The sequence below is a fragment of the Eublepharis macularius genome, chromosome 9 (genome assembly GCF_028583425.1).
Source record: "Eublepharis macularius isolate TG4126 chromosome 9, MPM_Emac_v1.0, whole genome shotgun sequence".
Lineage (NCBI taxonomy): Eukaryota > Metazoa > Chordata > Lepidosauria > Squamata > Eublepharidae > Eublepharis > Eublepharis macularius.
Window position 1 is genome coordinate 64,735,030 of NC_072798.1, and position 20,050 is coordinate 64,755,079.

Below are 20,050 nucleotides of genomic sequence, written 5' to 3' on the forward strand. Positions count from 1 at the left end.
CTTATGGCAACCCTATAGGGTTTCCAAGGTAAGAGACTTCAGAGGTGATTTGCTGTTGCCTGCCTCTGCTTAGTGACCTTGGACTTCCTTGGTGGTCTCCTATTCAAGTACTAACTTGGGCCAACTCTGCTTAGTTTCCAAGATCTGATGACATCAGGTGGGCATGGGCCATCTATGTCAGGGCTGAGAAAGAAGTAGCTTTATACAATCTCCAACCTCATAAAATTCAACGTTTGGCATGGAGGTGATAGACCTGGGGTGAGAGGCAGTAATGGGACCTATATAGATCTGGTTTCCAAGTTGGGCAAGCAGCCCAATCTTTTTATCTACTGATTTGGATGGAAGGTTGCATGGGCTCTGCTTGTTACTTTCGGCCCTGGGGAGGAATTCTTGGTTAGTTGCTTTATTTTCCCCTGAAATATTGCACTTGTTGTATTTCTTCTGCTTTGGTCTTTTCTTATTATGTATTAACTGGTTAAATGTGGCTGTTTTTGTTACTTCCTTATTATATTAATTTATCACAACTTTAGCAGAAGGATCCATGTGAACATGGAAAAACACCCTCCAAAGGGAGGTTATGGGGAAGGTGCCTGAAAGGGCCATCGTGGTTGTGATGGGAAATGCCAGGACATTCATGAAATGGAGAAACCCACAAGGATGTGTATGGGTACTTGTTCAATCAATGGGGTTGCAAGCAACTTCAGTGGGGATTTCCCTCATGACTCTCTTTTACAACAAGCTAAATTAGTTCAGTTTTAGGGTAAGATGAGTTATGCCATGATCTTAGATGTCTCTGTGTGTACTAGCTCCCTGGCTATCTCAGCTGTGTGGGCTTTAACATCTGCTCCATACTGGCCTTGATAGCTAATTAATTTCTTTAATAAAGTTGTTGCCTTTTTAATCTCAGCTGTTTAATCCCATGTATCCACATCTTCATTTCTTCTCCTGCAACATGAAGATGGTTATTTGTGTGAAATAGAAGGGAAAACTCAACACACTTTTGCTTGGCCATTTCCACACGTCTTCTCCCCCTCCCGAAAAATAGCACAAAACTTCATGGCACCATTTCCCAACATGACTTTGCTTCATGGCACGATGACGTCAGAAAACACGCCACAAAGCAAAGTCATGATGAAAAATCGCGCCATGAAGGCACGTCATTACATAAGATGTGCTATTTTTCGGGAGAGAAAATGGTGTGGAAATGGCCTTTTGCTTATCTCAAATGTCAGCTCACTTTCATTTTTATTGGATTTTTAAAATGTTTTATTTAACTTTATATGTTTTATTTAACTTGTGTTTCAGGACAGGTGCAATTCACGTTGGAGACCGGATCTTGGCAATAAACAGTAGCAGTCTAAAAGGAAAACCATTGAGCGAAGCTATACATTTGTTACAGATGGCAGGAGAGACAGTAACCTTGAAAATCAAAAAGCAAGCAGATGGTGAGTGTGACTAGCATTTCTATACCATCTACATTGTTTAAATATATGTGCCCATGACAGACATTCTGCCCATAATACATATGTATAGGTAAGTAGAAACAAATTTACAGACATAAGAGGGCTGTTTAGTTAGAAGCTAAAGATATCATAGCCAGCTGAAAAAGCACAAATGATGGGATGGAGTTGTACAAAATTCCTAGTCCTGTTTTAGGTTTTTAACAACTCTATTATATATTCAAAATCTAATTGTACTACATACCTGGGCTATCAGGTGTGAGGCTTTTGGGAGCTTTTTTGCAGACAAAATCTTGTCTCTCCACTGTGACCTGCCTGCTACGATTGATACAGTAAGGGAACTGCAGACCCCTTGGCCATCTTCTGGTCCGACTTTGGATCACTTCAGCCTGGTCACCCGGGAGGAAGTGGACAGGATCCTGTGGCTTCGACCCCTGCCTGTCGTGGATGGTGAAAGCAAGTGGCGACGTGTTGGGGGCCCAATTGGAGGATATTATGAATTCATCATTGAGCTCCAGGGGTTTTCCCAGTGCGTTGAAGGAAGCCATAGTGAGGCCTCTTCTGAAAAAACCATCCTTGGACCCCACTGACCCATCCAGTTACCGCCCAGTATTGAATCTCCCATTTCTGGGAAAGGTGATTGAGTGGGCAGTGGTGGAACAGCTGCACGTTTTCCTGGAAGAGACCTCTGTCCTGGACCCATACCAGTCCGGTTTCCATCCGGGCTATGGGACGGAGACAGTGTTGGTTGCCCTCATGGACAACCTCCGTAGGCACCTGGATCGTGGCGGGTCAGTGCTGCTGATTTTGTTAGACCTTTCAGCAGCGTTTGATATGGTCGACCATGAGTTATTGGCCCACCACCTCGCCGACGTGGGGATTCGAGGGACAACCTTGCAGTGGCTTGTTTCTTTTCTCCACGGTCAGGGACAGAGGGTGGTGCTGGGGGAGAGGTTGTCCACACACCAGCCTTTGGTGTGTGGTGTCCCTCAGGGGGCAATAATCTGTCCCCTGTTGTTCAATCTTTATATGCGCCCCCCTCGCCCAGCTGGTGTGGAGGTTTGCACTGGGTTGTCATCAATATGCAGATGACACCCAGTTGTATCTGCTGATGGATGATCGACCTGACTCTGCCCCTGATGCCCTGTTGAGAGCTTTGGAGGCCATGTCTGGATGGGTGGCACAGAGCAGGCTGAAGTTGAATCCTGCGAAGACAGAGGTCCTGTACTTGGGCCGTGGGCTGTCGGAGGAGGGGATCCATCTCCCAGCCTTTGGGGGGGGCACCACTTGTGCCTGTATCTTCGGTCAGGAATTTGGGCATGAAACTGGATTCCCTATCTATGGAGGCCCAGATCATGATGGTTTCCCGGGCTGCTTTTTTCCATCTTTGGCAGGCCAGGCAGCTAACCCCCTATCTCTCAGCCCAGGACCTAACAACAGTGATCCATGCAACGGTCACCTCCAGGTTGGATTACTGTAACTCACTCTACGCAGGGCTGCCCTTGAGTATGATCTGGAGACTATAGTGGGTCCGGAATGCTGCTGCACGTCTTTTGATGGGTGTTCCTTATAGGACACACATTACACCAATTCTGCAGCAGCTCCACTGGCTCCCCGTGGAATTCTGGATTCAGTTCAAGGTTCTGGTTTTGACCTATAAAGCCCTAAACAGACCGGGACCAGCATGCCTAAGGGACCGCCTCTCCCCGTATGTGCCCCGGAGAATGCTCCAATCAGCTGGAAAACATCTGCTGGTGGTCCCTGGCCCCAGGGAGGCTCGGTTGGCCTTGACCAGGGCCAGGGCCTTTTTGGTCCTGGCCCCAGCCTGGTAGAACTCTCTGTCTGAGGACACCTGGGCCTGTCAGGATCTTCTATCATTTCGGCGGGCCTGTAAGACAGAGATGTTTCACCGGGCGTATGGTTGAAGCCAGCATTAGATCCTCACTGAGCCTCCCACCAGCCTCCCACTAAGTGTGGGGTTATACAGTGTCCACAGGCTGGCTGCCCAATATATGGGTACAGCACAAGGCTATGTAGTGCCCATTCATTAGCTGACCCATGTATGGGTTGCAGTACATTATCTGTCCGCTTCCCTCCCCCTGTATGCTGATGGGCAGGAATCTGGAATTGACCCCATTTTGGGACAGTTATTATCTTTGTTGATTTTATGATGAACTGTTGTTTTATGAATTGTTTTTAATATTTGTATTATATTTTTATAACTGCTGTACCTCGCCCTGAGCCTGCTTGCGGGAAGGACGGGTTAGAAATGTTAATAATAATAATAATAATAATAATAATAATAAAAAATACTGTGATCAGTTTTAAGCATCATGATTCAAGAAGGACGGTCATTTTCAACTTGTCCATACAATTATCCCTCTTAATCTAAGGATCCTAAAACAGCACATGTTTGGCCTAGATTTTTAAAAAAGAAAGATATGGAGATTTCATGTATTTTAAGCAATATGATGAAGAAGGAGAAATACAATTGATCACCTAGTGAGTATAGAAGGAGTTCTGATGCAGTCTTAAACAGATTTATAGCTTTGGAAACCAATTGGCTTAAATTTACTTAAGGTAAGTTTAACTACCTTAGTTCATCAGTGGCACAAAATGCTGAAGAAGCTTATGGAATTCCTCTTCTGGATGATTTTCTGAGAGAAACTGACAGAGATCTGACAGGATCCCTTTGGGCCTAGAACATCCTTCATTAGAGGGAGAAATTGATCTACCTGAGCCTAATGGGATCCCTTCTAATTCTGTGATTTGACGCTGCTTGGACATTTATGTATTCAAGCAAGAACAGATATTTTGTAAGGCTGCTTGCTGTTACTTACAGAACTCATCAGTTATCCAAAACTTTTGTCTGTCTAGGTGTATTCATTACTTTAAAGGCAATAACTTGTGACTGTGTATAGACAATTTATTTTCTGAATAGGTACTGGGAGACCCAGTGATACATATAGTCTATGTCCTGCCATAGTATCTGATTAAACTGGCTTCCAAAACATTACTCATTGTAGCTGTTTTGTGTGCATATTTTTGTGTGACTGTTTCTGCTGAATCTAATATCACTTCCTTGACTGGTATGAAATAAGTAGTCATAATTAGAGATATGGAAAAGGCTTCTTCTCTATTACATCTCTGCAGTTATCAAGCTACCAATATTCCCTGATGCCTAGTTCCATGGTAGTAGTAAAAAAGGCATTACTTACATTTCTTCATAGAAATGATATCAGTATACAGTCTGCTTATTTAAGCTTCTTATAGAAAAAATATCCTGCCATAAATAGTATTTAATTTTATAACAGACTTCTTTCATTCTTCATGTCATTAATTCCTGCCAGCAACAAGCCCTAAGAAATTCTCTGCCACTGGTCACCTAAATGAGTCAAGTGATACTGAAGAAGATGCAGCCACTGCACAAAAACCGGGCAAACTTTCAGAAATATACTCCACTACTGTCCCAAGTGTGGACAGTGCTGTAGAGTCATGGGATGGCTCTGGTATAGACAACAGCTACGGAAACCAAGGTGGGTCATAAATTTTAGCATACTCACTTCCCATGGGTAGCAATTCAGTGGCAAGTCTTTTTAAGGTGACTTTGCTATGCCTAAGAGGCAGCCTCGCCTTTCAGCATCCTAGTTTGCTGGATGCCTCATTTAGATTGCATGCCATAGCACATTGTGTTACCTCTTGCTTTCAGCTAACCTTGGTTTCACTCTTTCGTGACACTGTGGCAGGTTATAAAACATATATCAATATATATATATCAATATACCTAACAGCCTTCTGCTAGTTTTACTGATGTCTGGATGGCCAATCCATAGCTCATCCACAGCTAAATAGGTTTATCCTTCAAGCTTAAATTAATAAAAGATGCAGAACACATTGAAGGTGTTCATTAATGTGAACATCTGAGGCCCATGCGTTGTGATTTTTAAGTTGACTGTAGTCAAGAAAGATTTATTGTAAACTGCCCAAGGGGAGCATGAAAGGATTATTCAGTGATTTGTTGCCTTTTTTGTTTCTCCTTCATCTCCTGACATTAGGATGTCAGGGGCTTTCATAATAATAACTGGCTTGAGGGAAGGTTTTGAATAAGAATTTCTTTTACCCCTGTAAATTTTCATGGTTTCTTTTTAGCATGTAAGCATTATTTAAGCATTTGTCTTTAAATCTGTGTAATTTTTAGCTGTAGTCATGTAGATTTTTAAAATGCCGTACAAGGTTGGGAAAAGAACAAAGACATTTTTTTCTGTTAAATTACGGTATCAAACCACTGGTTTTCATGACAACATTTAAATAGACCACAGAGAGCCAGCCAGTGGATAATATTGTCTTTCTTAGGCTTCATAATATGTTTTAGGTCTTAGTGACATGCTTACTTTCTTCTCTGTATAAGCTATTGCAACCCATTTTTATCCCCTTTGATTACATGAAGCTACTGAGAACTCATATGTAGATATTATAGTGACAATTTTCCTGATCAGAACAGCATGTTTTCAAGCTACAATTTCAGAACTATCTGTATGGAGGCCAAGTTGACCCTTCTGTTTTGTTGTGAGATTGTGAAAGCATGTATGGCCTAAATGTGGTCTAAATTAAACTATAAAAACTGGGTCAACCAAATGGCAAATGAGATTCAGAGTAAATAAGTGCAAAATTATGTATATTTGGGGGGGGGGGGCTTAACTGCATATACACTGATGCCTTTGTAATAATCTGAGGACAGCTTTGGTCAATCCAGAGCAGAAAGAATGTTACAGCACTGGAAAATATACAAAAAAGTAAATGTTTCCAGAACCATCATTACAAAGGAAGTCTAAAGCATTCGAATTTTTTAGCTTTAGATGGAAAAGTAAGCTAAGGAGAGATCTGACAGTGGTTTATACAGTTATGAATGGTGTAGAGAGGGTGGATAGAAACTTGCTATTTTGTTCTATCTCATAATAGTGGGCCTTGGTATCACCCATGTAAATGTTTGTTAGTAGATTCAGTCCACAAAAAATACATCTCCTCACAGTACCTAGTCAGTTTATATACAATAGTAAGCTCATAGAACAAACTAATTGACAATATTTTTCTTTTGTGTAAGGAAAGGAAACCCTTTTGTTACTGAGGTCAAAGCAGACAACCACATTCAGGGATGATCTGTAATTTATTATGTATTTGTTCACAGGAACAATTCTAATTATTTCTTTCACAATACTCATTCAGTCCCATCAGTTTAAGAAAAGATTACAGGCTGATTTCTTAAATAAGGATAAAAAGGCCAGTTACTCTGGCTCTATCATGAGAAGTGTTGTTTCAGAACTAATCACTGATTAAATATGGAGATAGATTTAATTGTTACTAGATTTGATTGATCTTACATTTTAAAGCCCTTTTGTGGGTTGAAATTTATATTCCACAAACGTTGAGATTTTTTATATTTAATTTTAAAGGGCATGATTCAATTTATTTTGCTTGTATGCTAGAAATCACTGTTCAGCTGTTCTCCCGTGTCTGTTCTGTAGAAGGCAAGTCTCAGCATGAGGCTGTCATTTAGTTTGTTTGACAGTAAACTGCACATCAATCACAAATGGCTCCCTGTAGGCCTCTTTTTGTTCACGTATCTGAAAAACTAATGAAATATTGAACTATGAATATTTTTCCAAAATGAAAATAGGTCTAACTGGCAAGATCTCAAGTAATGTTCAGCCACCCTCGCTGGTGGCAGTAGACATTATTATGACTTCAGAGAACTGCAGTGCACAGGTCAGAATAACAGAAATTGGAGTGGGTGGAAAAAGTCTTAAGGTCTTACTTCTCCCCTAGGGACACATCAGCTGGGGGGAGGGTGGAATAGTAGAGATGGAATCTTAGAATATGGATTGACCAAAAAATGTTGGCAGATCAATCTAAGCTCTCACATTATAAATTGTAGTGTGGTTCAAAGTGCTTTTGCACACATCTTTCATTAATCGGTCTTTACTTGTTGCCCATTTTTCTTGAACAGTTCCTCAACTTCCTTTGGACCCAGGGACAAATCAAGTGGAAATGGATGTCGTTACATTTCCTGTTAGATTATTTACAGTGCAATCTTAAGCAGAGACACATTCTTACAGGGTCGTTGACCATCAGTGGGTTTAGAAGGGAGTCACTCTTGCACTGTTGGTAGAGAGGTTCTGCTCATGCTCAGGCTCTGTCTGACCATATTTAGTTGGGGGAAGGGATTTTCCTAAGGCCAAATGAGCAGCTAGCCTTGTTGGGGACTTACTATCCACTGGAAGTTATGGCTTGCCTTGTATTAATCATCTCAGCCTGTTTGTCCTTTCTGTGATGCCCCTGATTCTGCTTGGGCATGTTTAAGTTGTCTGAATTCTGTGAGTTCATCTGTGAGAGATTGTTGGAATTTCTGCCCCTCTCTTATTCTGCTTTCTAGCATTCCAGATCTTTTAACACAGAAGCATGTGGACACAGAGTAGAACACATTTTGTTCCATGCAGACTGTATATGAAATTTTTAATTAATTATATTCAATCTAATTGCTTGCACAATTAGCTGAAAGCACAACCAGGAATGCTTAATTGCTTAATCATGTATGCCAGATACTGATGACAATTTTCACCAGTTGGGAATGAAAAAATGAACTATTTTTGAGACACAATGGCAATGTGATAAGAATTGGACTTCAGATTCAAATCATTGCTCAGCTATGGACTTTGCTAATAGCTTTGGACAATTCTCACAGCTTCAGATACATCTGTAAAATGGGAACTTCTGTGGTCTAACATAGTTCTCTGAAAAACAAAGATGAGGAGCAAAGTTCATGGGAAGTGTGATATAGATTTTTTATAATATTTAAAACATCAGCATTCATAAATACATAATTAATGTTTTAGGTCCCAATTATCAGGCTTCTGGATACAGCTTCAATACCTTTGATTGGAGAAGTCCAAAACAAAGGGGCAGTTTGTCCCCTCCAAATAGACCCAGAACAAACCCCTTCCAAGATACAGGGCTAAGTGATGATGAATGGGAAAAAACAGCAACAAGCAGGTAAGTTCTGAACTAAATACCTATTTCCAGTGCCAGCAGAGTTCTAAACAGCACACCCCATGGGGTAAAATTACTAATTGGCAACTTGTCCTCAAACCACTGAGTTATTTTTATTTACACTTCATGCTGCATGATATAGATTAGATTAGGTTAGTGACATTCATGAAAGCTGAAAACAGCACTTTCCTCACCTCCCCCCCCCCACCATCCCATCAGATATTACAGGAGGCTTTGTTTTCAAATCTCCTAAAAATAGTAACTTATATACATATGGCAATTGTGCCTTAGCAAGGGTTGCTTCTTAGTACTTATACACTATGATTGGTTCTTCCATATGGTTGGTTCTCATGCTGCCCTGATAGCCTTTGAAATAAATGAGTGACACTGCTATTTCAAAGATCTTCGTATGCTGACTCCCTTTTGCATGTAGTGTTGCTGGTAGTACAATGCCCTGGAACATTCATTTCAAGCTAGTTCCCAATATTACCATCTCAGAAGTATCACTGAAGAAACTCTTTTCTAGCCAAGACAGAAGATGTTCATATATTCATTCTTATTTTCTGTAGTAAGCAAAAGACTTGAGCAAAAGTTCAGGATGGTAGGAGACTTCATTTTACATGTGAATAAGACAGATAAGCTTTGAAATACACCACGTGTCATTTGGGCCTGAATTTTGGAACGACTGAATTCTAGCTGCCATTATTTGCACAGTATTTTTAGGCACCCAGTGTGATCTTTGAAGAATTTTTCTATAACTTCCAGGCAGACTTCGCTCTTTTCCTTGAATCCTCACAGTGCAATCCTAAGCAGAGTTACACCCATCTATGCCCATTGACTTCAGTGGTCTTAGAAGGGTGTAACTCTTCTTAGGACTGCAGTGTCAGAGATTTAATGGAAGTGTTGATAGTGACTGCAGCCTTGCTGAAGAAATGCTGTACACCTTCTTACCAGAAACACTGTTCCTGAACATTATCTTCATTGCCAATATGGGAAATGCAACATTTTTGTCACTTTAGTCTCATGAATTCATGATCTGCTTAAAGAAAAGTTCTCTGCTTTGTCTTTGGTTTGTCAAGTGATCCAAACTAAGACTGATTGATTGATTGAATTTGTAGTCCACTCTTCCTGCGAATGGGCTCAGAGCGGATGGCATCAGGATTACATTTACATTAAAATTTTACATTAAAATCATAATAAATAAATAGGTCAGTCATGAAAACAATCCTAGATAGCAGACCATTTTTCCTAGCCCGCTGAAGAACAGCAGTAATCCCACTGTTAGAAAACCAGGATGGGGTCTCACTATGCCCCCAACAGGAGAGTGCCATTGCCATTCAGTGCATAGATATTGGCTCATACTGAGCTACTGGACAGCTACCAGCATAATTTCTGAGATTTCCAAACACAATTTGAGGCCTTTAATTTGTTTCTTCTTTAATCAGGAAGCATTTAGACAAAAGATGAGTAATATGGGGGAGAGAAGACAAAGCAAAGGCTTTGATAGATCAATCCTGGGCTTGGCTCCTATTGCGTTCATGTCTAGTTGTCCATTAAGGGTGGCATTCAGACAGCACTTAAAGCCAATATTAAGCTGATATGCACACAAACCTGAGCTTGGTTTTTTTTCCAACATGTAGAACTTATTCTCACCAAATTCTAACCATAGCCTGTGCCTCCTTGTCATGGGATTGTAAATGTTCAATGTACTAAATACCTCATGGGATGTTTATACCAAGACTGAAAATAAATCTAATCCTTTGACATAGTTTCACCACTCTTCAATTTTAAGGCTTAGACTTTGAGCTGAACTACACAATACGAATGACACGCAAACGACACATGAACCGACTTACATGTGTCTCCCCATTGCTTTCAGCGTGGCCAGACTGCACTTGATCCTGTGTCCATGCTGGCACGGGTTCTCCTCCTAGATGCAGGAATGTTATCCCATCATGCACCACCAGTTTGTGCATGCTTAAACCGTCCCCTGTCCCCTATTGCTTTTCTGTGCGGGAAGAGGGAAGTGGAAGCAAAACAGAATCACCACTTTGCAACGGCGACTTGATGATCTGGTCCGTGGACATTTGCCGATGTAAACCGCTTTTTTGCTGACACGTGCACAGAGCAGAGCCACGGACACAGGTTCATCAGGAGTAAAAGAGACATAGGAAGGTGAGGAAAAAAACCGAATCTGGCCACTCACATAGACTCATGTAATTCATCTCATCTACTTTGGCTCTGATTCTAAGGTGCTGAGGCAGGGCTGACCTTGGGACATTTGGCACCCTAGGCAAACACTCACCCCCCCCCCCACACACACACACACTAGGGAAAAGTTGCGGTCTGTCCCTTTTGCCCCCCTGCAGCAGCAAGGCAATGGCAAGGAGCAGAGGCATGATGAGGCTGTGGCTACCTTGCCCAGCCACACCAAACACACATGGTAGGGAGACAGTGAAGCAAAATGAGAAAAAACAGCAGCAGTGCATGGCAACACATCTTCTACCCCACCTCATAGAAAGGCAGAGAGAAAAGGTGGAAGAGGACCTGAAGGAGGAAAAGAGCCGGGGCCAGAGGGCTGGGGTTCAGGCCCTCCTGGACCCACCACTGGAGCAGGCTCTCCAGGGCCACCCACTGGTCTTGGGAGCATAACTCAAGTGCAGAGGGATCAGTTTGCTTTAATTGTTGTAGAGCCTTCAGCTTGAATTAACATTACACTCTGATCCTTCATCTCCTTCTGTCCTTACAAATATGCCTGGCCTTGTCCCTGCACAAATTGTAGCAGTTGGGAAGCAGCAAGGTGGCTGTAATAAAGAGATTGGCTGAGAGGACCATAATCACTTTTTGGAAAACTAATTAGGATGAATTTCTCCTTTCAAAAAAGCATTTGCTCCTTTTGTATTTTTGTCTGTTACAATTAAAGCCTTGATCTGTTTCTCCCTCCCCGCATGGGCAAATTTCTGGCCTTGAACATTCCTACCAGGGCCTTTCCATGCATAGGTGGTTTCAGCATAAAGTTTGCTTGAAGTTCATTGATATGCCTCTTGTGATGTCTTCTGCTAGTTAATCTGCTTTCTTGTGGACCAGCAATTGCTCTTCATGGTCACAATCCCCAGCCTCCTGTGGCTTGCTCTCCATCTGTGCACACTTGTCCTTTTGCAATATTGTTCTTATTGTGTGATAAGCTGTTCCTGTGAACTTCACTGCCCTGATAAGCAAACCTTTCTCTATGAATCCAGCTTTACAGGTGCCCCTGAGACTGACCAGGAGGAAAATTTCTGGTCTCAAGCACTGGAGGACTTGGAGACTTGTGGACAGTCAGGAATTCTAAGGGAATTGGAGGTAGAAGCAACCTTAATCCTGTCGCACTATTCCAATTTCTTTTCAATTAACTCATTTTTTCCTCTTCTTTTCTCCTTTTTCCCTAAGTTTGCATTAATCACACAAATTCATTTTAAAGCTTTAACTCCCCCCCCCCCTTTCCACAGGACAAGGCTGACAGGCGTCTGTGTTTGAGAAACATGACTCTCTTGGTACCTACCCTTTATGTTTATATTTTTCCCTTGTGCAGCTGCTTTCCCTGACACACATTTCCGCCGCCCCCCCCCTTTAATCAAGCTATTTTCTTTCATGGGATTGCTGTTGAAATGATACCAATATGTGTGAACCAAAGCTTCTCCTGTGCTACTGCTGGCTGCACCTGTTTGCAGGCTTATTTTGCCCTTGGGCAGCTTATCCCATGCTCTTCCCAACTGCTTTTAACAAAGATTTTCTCAGCATGTATGCCTTGCAACAGAACTGAATCTAAATTGAGGGGAACATAAAAGAAAAACAATCTCTAAACATTTTCAAACTTAAATTGATCACCCAATGAACCAAGATGACCAGAAAAGATTTGCGTACGCAATTATTTTGTTCATTTTGCAACTTGATGTTAGTTCATGAATTTCTCATGAACTCCACCCAGACTTTCTTCAAAAAATAAAGTAATAAGACCTCAGTTTGAAGTTGCTTGTATGTTCCTTGTTGATAGCAAATATATAGTATTGAGTAGTGTTAAGTACAGTGTTGAGCAGTATTAATGCTTAAAAGGGTGAGTCTTTTATGTTCTTTAAAATTCTCTGAGTTGCAATACTGGCAGAGTCTCATTTCATTTTTATGTCATATCGAAATCCCTGAGCAGCCACAAGGAATGTGAATGGCATAACTAGGTAAGACTCATGCAGCTCAAGTTGATTGCATAGCCTCAGATTTATGGCTTCTGTCTTGCATGTATGTTTACTTTAATGTTGATCTGATGTTTGTTTAATTGCAATCTGGAGGAATTTAGAGGCGGGGGGGGAGAATCATGTCAGTTTGATTGACTTTTCTGTCAAAGGCATGGTATTTCAAGCTTCTCTTACAGATTTCCTTGCTGAGAGCACAGCAAATGGGTATGGAAATAGATAAACAAGTATGAACATTTCAGTAAGATGCTAATATTTAGTTTGAAAGGATGCCTAAAGTTTTAAAAATGAAACACATTAATTGAGCAGTTACAATAACTATACTTAGCTGTCTTGGCAGCACCTCTATGATCAGGAACCCACCATGCGACTTGCATGTACACTCAAGACACTCTTTTTCAGTTAGTCCAATCTTGTTTGCCAACGTCCCTCAAAGCAGTTTTCTTTTTGTTTGCTAAGAACACCCTTGTTTCATTGCTCTACAATAAGTAGATAAGATTATTGATCACATCATGCATCCATTTGCAGAAAAAGAGAACAGGGTAGAACTCCAAAATGCTTGTCTGTATCTTTAATTGCAAATGAGCTGAAGAATTGCAAGCATGTACCCATGTTCTTGAAAAGAAACATACTTCCCATAGATTACCCAGTAATCTTTTCAACAGGTAGGCCGGGGTCACTTTTCCCATAACTAAGTACTGAGGCAGCACTAGTGTGGCACCTAAGCCCACTTAATAAGCTTTCTGGCTAAAACAAAACTTCAAGTAACAGCCTCCCTTCTCACAGCTCAGATTTTTAGCCACAATGCTACACCACCTTTGAAGACTAAACAGCATTGATAGAATTGGATCAAGCCAGTTTTTTCCCACTAAGTCATGTTCCGCTACGGCAGTGGTGTCCCGCGCGGCTGTGTCCAGGCAGGTCCCAGCATTGCCAGCATAGCCTTTTCAGTGGTTCAAGGTGTACATACATAATAGTTTAGTGATGGCTTCTTAGCACATATAGTGATTATGTGGATGGTACTTTGAAGAAAAGAACGAACCACAAGTATTAGATATTTTCAATATTACCATGACTGTCCTTCCACTGCGTAGCTTTGGTAAAGCAGTTGGGCATATAATGCTTGTGTCATGTTAACTTCCCAAAGAATTTTTAACACCGCTTTCAGCCTTTCCCATTCCTTTTCCAATATGGAGTACTGATGCCCTACTCTCTTCCTTTATCAAGACTTAAGTGTTCTGCTTCTCCTTTCTTCCTACAAAATAGAAGAGTCCAGTAGCACCTTTTAAGACTAACCAACTTTACTGTAGCATAAGCTTTCGAGAATCACAGTTCTCTTTGTCAGATGCAGTTCAGTCAGTTCTCTTCATGCATCTGTGATTCTTGAGAACTGTGATTCTTGAAAGCTTATGCTACAGTAAAGTTGGTTAGTCTTAAAAGGTGCTACTGGACTCTTTTCTATTTTGCGACTACAGACTAACACGGCTTTCTTCCTACAGCCATTCTTCTGTATGGCCAGTTCTTCATCTAAGCCTGCTGACAGCATATAAGAGAATGGAAAACTCTCATTTCAGGGCATCCGAACCCTGTATTTTACAAACCATTATGAGCTATTCCATGAGTTCCTGTTCTAACAGCAAGACTTATTTCAGAGAAAGTAATCATTGTATAGTATCGGAAAGCTGTTTAAGAGTACTGTGGAGGCCTGATTTTAGTCAGGACCATAAAGACATGGGGGAGGAGGGATTTCTATCTCCCCTCCCCCCGTGCCATTTTTCTGATCCCAAATGGAACTGTTTCAGGTTAGAAAAACAGCACTGGGAGTGGGGGGGGAGGCAGGAGCCACTCCCCCATCCCTTGGTGGTCCCATCCAGAATCAGGCCCCCACATCACTCTTAAATGGCTTACAGGTACTACAAAATGGAGGCACATCCCCTGGATGAGCCTGGGGAAGAGTGTCACATCCAATTGTGGCCCTAGAATTCAATTTAGTTAGACACCTGACAGATTTGTCAAGAGCAATGCATATTTGTTTCATGAGGTATTAAACGTTCTAACGCTTTGTAAGATATTTCCACAGCCTACTTTTTTACGTTGTGTTTTTCCCCTTCAGCTTCTCGTCAAAATCATTGCTGTTCTCTATGCTTTTTTGGCATTTTCTCATATTGTCTGCCATGATCAAAGTTTCTGCCCCTCCAAGAGACACCTTTGCTGTGTTGTACTGTTCACTTCAAACCTTTAAAGATGCCTTATTAGTAAAGGTCTTCATTATCATTTTAGGGGAGGCTAATTCTTTAGGTTCTAAGATTTTTTCCCCCAATTGTTTCATGAAATGTTTTTGATTTGTCAGCAAACTTTTCTACAGTTTAATTTCAGTGTCCTGGCTGCCCAGCTTAGATGGTATAGTAGCTTTTAATAGTTTCCTGGCATTTTGGATACAAATGTCATCCAGTAACCTTTTGTCCAGTAACTTCTCCAAGGACTCGCAGAGAAATTGCCCATCTATTCTCCTGCCATTTGCTGTGCCCTAAAATGACTGTTTAACAATGACAACAGAAGTGATGAGGCTGCCTATTGTCATCAGAAGTTCTTCAGCTTCCTCTGCTTTGTTACATATTATTAAAAAAAAATCTAATTAATGCCACAGGCAACAATTATGTCAGGGAGCACAATGAGTCTGAACCACGACAACCCACAGCATCGCAGCCACCTGGGAAGGCAAGCCAGCTTCCAGGAAAGAAGCACTTCAAGGCCGCACTACAGCCAGACTGCCCGTAGCAACACGTTGCCGTCTGATGTGGGGAGGAAGTCTGTAGCTCTGCGGAAAATGAAGCAAGAGATGAAGGAGATCATGTCACCTACCCCTGTGGAGTTACACAAGGTGCAGGTGCCATCTGATTTTTTTCCCCCTTTGATAAATAGCTTTCCAATGGATGGTGTACAAAGAAACCTATTACTTGGCAATCTGCTAATAGTTCTACAGATAAATGTGAGTGACCTTGTTTGCAAGGTCCTTGATGTGTTATTGGCGAGAAGGAAATGTCTTCAAGCTTATCTATATTGGCTCATAGCAGTCTTTGCAGTGGTGAATGGCTTTTTAAAGCCATTTCTGCCATATCCTGAATTGTTACACGGTGACCATTCATCCATGTGCCTGAAAGAAAATAGAGTTTGATTTACAGCCACATCAGGTCTGTTGGTTCCTGTGTTATGCTGCAATAATTTTTTCATAAACTTTTATTCTCACCCTTTGTAAAAGAATTTTATCTGTCTACTTTACAATAAAGATGTAAGAATCACTTTCAGGGACTGGAAAAACAAAGGATCTAGTCTTCCACTTTTCTACACTCTTAATTCAGAAAATGGAGGAGAAAGAGGTTTGTGTGTACAGGTGGGAGGGCAAGCTTGTGGTGTATAGTAATAAGGTTGTATGTAAAGCATAGATTTTGCCACACACAGCAAAGGAATAAGGGGGTGGTATAAAGGGGGAGGTGCGACCTTGTGAAAGAGGGGAGTTATAATTTGCAGAAAGGAGATGGTGTTTTTCTCAACTTAGATGGTTGAGAAGAACAATGACACAATCAATAAAAGAAAAAAGGGTGGTGGGTGCTACATAGAAAGGCTCTGATGCAGCTGTGCTGCCTTTAAAATTTAATTGATCATACTGATCAGCTTTGCGGAGGGAGGGAACAAATCCAGCTCCTGCTTCCTCTCCCAAGGAGCCAGTAGGCATAAGTAAAGCTTTATAGAGGGGTCCATTCATACAGTCTCTAGTACCTAAGCAAGACACAGAGCTGGGTAAGAAGAGAAAGGTACACACATATTTCTGCTAATAAGGGCCTGAGCTACTATTCTTTGTAAAATCCATTGCTTCTTGGCATCTCTTCTAAAGCTCTATTTAGGTTAACCTCAGAGAGAAATGCCCCGTGCCTGATCAAAATCCAGATTCAATTATATTTAATTCTAAAACATAGTTTTTCAGCAGTATGCCACTTGCTGTTTAGTCCATTTTGAAGTTTGTCCATTGCTATGCCCTCATGGCCCTTTTCAGCATATCCCCCCTCCAGACTAATAGATGAAGGGTTCCAAATCAAACTCTAAAATATAGGAATGGGGCAGGCAAAAAAATCTTTTTTAGCAATGCAGACATGAGAAAACTATTTTCTTTACAGGTAACTTTGTACAAGGATTCTGACATGGAGGACTTTGGGTTCAGTGTATCAGATGGCCTTCTGGAAAAAGGCGTGTATGTTAAAAATATTCGGCCAGCTGGACCTGGAGATGTGGGTGGTTTGAAGCCATACGACAGACTTCTACAGGTAGTGTAAAGCCCTTGTGTTTTCATGAACAAGTGTCTGAATACAGGCCATCAGTTTTGTTACATGAAAGAACAAGTATGCAGACAAACTCTATTCAGATGATAGGAAAAAATGGTTTGAAGTATGCTGTTAATGTTAGTTCATCTCCATCATTCACTTTTTAAAAAGAGAATCAGGCTGCAAATCTTCAGCCTAAATTCTCAAGAGGCCAGAATAAACCCAATTGAATTAACTTGCATGTTGCTTTTCTCTCTTATGGGACCCAAAGCAGCTCACAGAAAAGTATTAAAATATAGTTTCCTCCAAAGTCTAATTAAACAACAAACAAAAGTGACAGGTCCTGGGCTGCTCCTGATCAACAAGGCTGCTTATGCAGACTTTGGGCTGAGAGCCAAGAGTCCTTCAGCTTGCACCCAAGAGCTCACACCTCTGGATTGACCTGAGTGTCAAGTATCCACTTAGTGTCTCAGTGAGAAAGTTGGACTATAAATAATGCAAATAAATACCCACAAGAATACCAACTTAGTTGAGATGGAACTCTGTGCCAAACTAGATGTAAGGCATCTTTGTGTCCACCAAGGGGACATCACCACCATTTTAAAGTGATTATATGTCTGCAGGGGTGCCATTTAAATGGCTGTGGGGGTGCAGCCATTTCAGCACTTAAAAAGGCATGTAGAAGGGTTGGAAACAGGAGTGTCTCCACCTGTCATACTGCAGGCCTGATCAGGATTAGGCCCTCACAGCATTCAAATGGCAATGGTGTCTTCCCATGGCACACACAAGGACACTGTCTTATCTAATTTGGCCATCTGCCACGGCAAGCTTGTGGCCAGCAAGATCCTCCCTCACCACCCTCCCCCCTCCCATTATTATGCTCTTGTATATTCTCTTCCTTAGTTCAAGATCCCTGCAATGGTCCTAAGGATAGCATTTCAATTAAGGTGAAATTTCTTTTGCTTTTGTTTGAGTTTTTGTGGTGTGTCTAAGTAATAACGTTTGTTTACCTTTCAGGTAAATCACGTTCGCACAAGAGACTTTGACTGCTGTCTAGTTGTGCCCCTCATAGCAGAGTCTGGTAATAAACTAGAACTTGTTATTAGCAGAAATCCTCTAGCCTCTCAAAAGATTAACTCAGAGCAACAGACTTTCACCACTGGGGAATGGAGTGATGCAAATAATGCCTTCCTTCAACAAAGCGGACACAACACCAATTCAGAAATGCCACGGGAACCTACGAACACTTTATAGCCAAAAACTGTATTAATACAAGACATTTAAATGGTGCTATATCCCTTTGAGATTTATGCTACACTGGAGACACAGCTCTTAAGAAGCACAGGGGAGTCTGATTATTTCTCAAGACTTGTTATTTCCTACTTGCTTCCCAAACAGAGTTTTGTTCTGTTCTTGTTTTTTATGATCACATACAATGCCATTCTAAATAGACCCTAAATTTAAGAGAAAAGGATGGTGAAAGTGGTTTTATTTTTATCATGACAGATTTAATTAAAAGAGATAGGGCTCGCTCTCTCAGTTTTAAAAAAAAAAACACATACACAAGCAATGCAAGTCATAAACAAGCAGGTTGATTTTCAGACTTTTTAAAACTAATTAGAAGACTACGTGATACAATAGAATGAAGGAACCTTGAAACGTTGCTGCACCCAAATGACGACTTGTGCATTGGCTGTCATAGTAGTTGCTTTGTAGTGGGGCTGTGGTTCTACTGCCTCTACTGTAGCGAAAAAGGGGCAAGGACACGAACTACTAAGTGGCTTTTCAACTGTTTGAGCAAGGGGAACCCCATAGGAATCGAAGTGCAAGTTGGGGGGGGGGGGGTAAACATATAGTGCCCAGCTAGAGTATGATTTTAGGAGTTATATTATTCCCTATGCAACAATATACTGAACAAGATATGTCTTGCAGCCTGTAAGGATTTTTTTTTACTTTGGGGTATTTGGAACTTCTGATGAATTACTGATTTAATAAACAGCAAATGAATTTTAGTGATATTTAAAAAAAATAAAAGTTTATACACACACAGGAAAAATGTTCAAGTAATTTTTTTTACTTTGAATTATGATGCAAATCTTAAGACACACGCAACTTAAAATTGTATAGCTCCACAGGAATTTTTAAAAAATAAAGGGAATGCATTGCTTTAAAATGTCTATTTAAATAAGCTTTGTGGTATCTTGTTGACCCTTACTATTTTGGGCAATTCATTTTTAAATTGTAAATAAATTTTGCACTCACACACATTCCCAGATTCGGCAGTCCCTCCTCCTTCCTGTCAGAGCAATAAAATGCACCAGTTGCTTTTTAGGCTCACCAGCAGCTGCTTTGGTTTGTTTACTGTATTGTCATGGTAATTAATGTTATTTGGTGACTGGGAGGACACTGGATCTGTCTATTAGAACTGTAGCGTCTTCATATCTTAGCAATCCTTCCAACAACTATTCTTTCCAACTATTTACATTGTTGATGTAGCCCTACTGCTGTTTTCCTTAACCTGTTTCATAAATAAGCTTCCCTGTCCTATGCACACACCAGTGAAATGTTTTACTCATCTTTCAGCACTGCCAGAGAAAATGCATTCAAAATGAAACTGAAACCCAAATCATGAACCACTTAATATGTATTTTTATTTGTAACAGATGAGTATTAAAACAAAAGTATTTTTGTACAAATTTAATACTTTAATAGCATGATATTTATCGTCCATGTATGGTTTCTGGGAAAATTCAAACTGTTGAAAAATTTGTATGGAAAATGTAAAAAAATCAAATAAACAGTGATTTAAAGACAATGATGATATTCTTGCAGCATTTGTATATGTAGTATTTCTGATACAGACCTCTGTCCGATTAACAAGAAATTCTACAATCTAAAAAAATCCAGCGTTCTCTATAATTTACAACATTATCCGAGTCTCACATTAGAAATGCAAATAATTGAGAGATTTAGAAACATAGTTTCAGTCCTACTTAAGCTTGCA

General features: G+C 40.8%; 1 protein-coding gene across 4 annotated transcripts in view; it reads left to right on the forward strand.

Moving 5' to 3' along the window:
* GRIP1 (glutamate receptor interacting protein 1) overlaps window positions 1-18,490 on the forward strand; it is a 319,786-nt gene extending 301,296 nt beyond the window's left edge. For 2 of the 4 annotated variants that reach the window (XM_054988325.1, XM_054988326.1), the window contains exons 17-25: window positions 1,306-1,451; window positions 2,509-2,511; window positions 4,811-4,996; window positions 8,351-8,507; window positions 11,744-11,846; window positions 11,993-12,037; window positions 15,378-15,611; window positions 16,903-17,049; window positions 18,064-18,490. In XM_054988325.1, the coding sequence (XP_054844300.1) occupies window positions 1,306-1,451; window positions 2,509-2,511; window positions 4,811-4,996; window positions 8,351-8,507; window positions 11,744-11,846; window positions 11,993-12,037; window positions 15,378-15,611; window positions 16,903-17,049; window positions 18,064-18,300 (1,258 nt within the window). In that variant the 3' untranslated portion in view covers window positions 18,301-18,490. The remainder of the gene's footprint in view (window positions 1-1,305; window positions 1,452-2,508; window positions 2,512-4,810; window positions 4,997-8,350; window positions 8,508-11,743; window positions 11,847-11,992; window positions 12,038-15,377; window positions 15,612-16,902; window positions 17,050-18,063) is intronic. The other 2 variants (XM_054988327.1, XM_054988328.1) reach the window with 1 other exon arrangement.
* The last annotated feature ends 1,560 nt before the right edge of the window (window positions 18,491-20,050 follow it).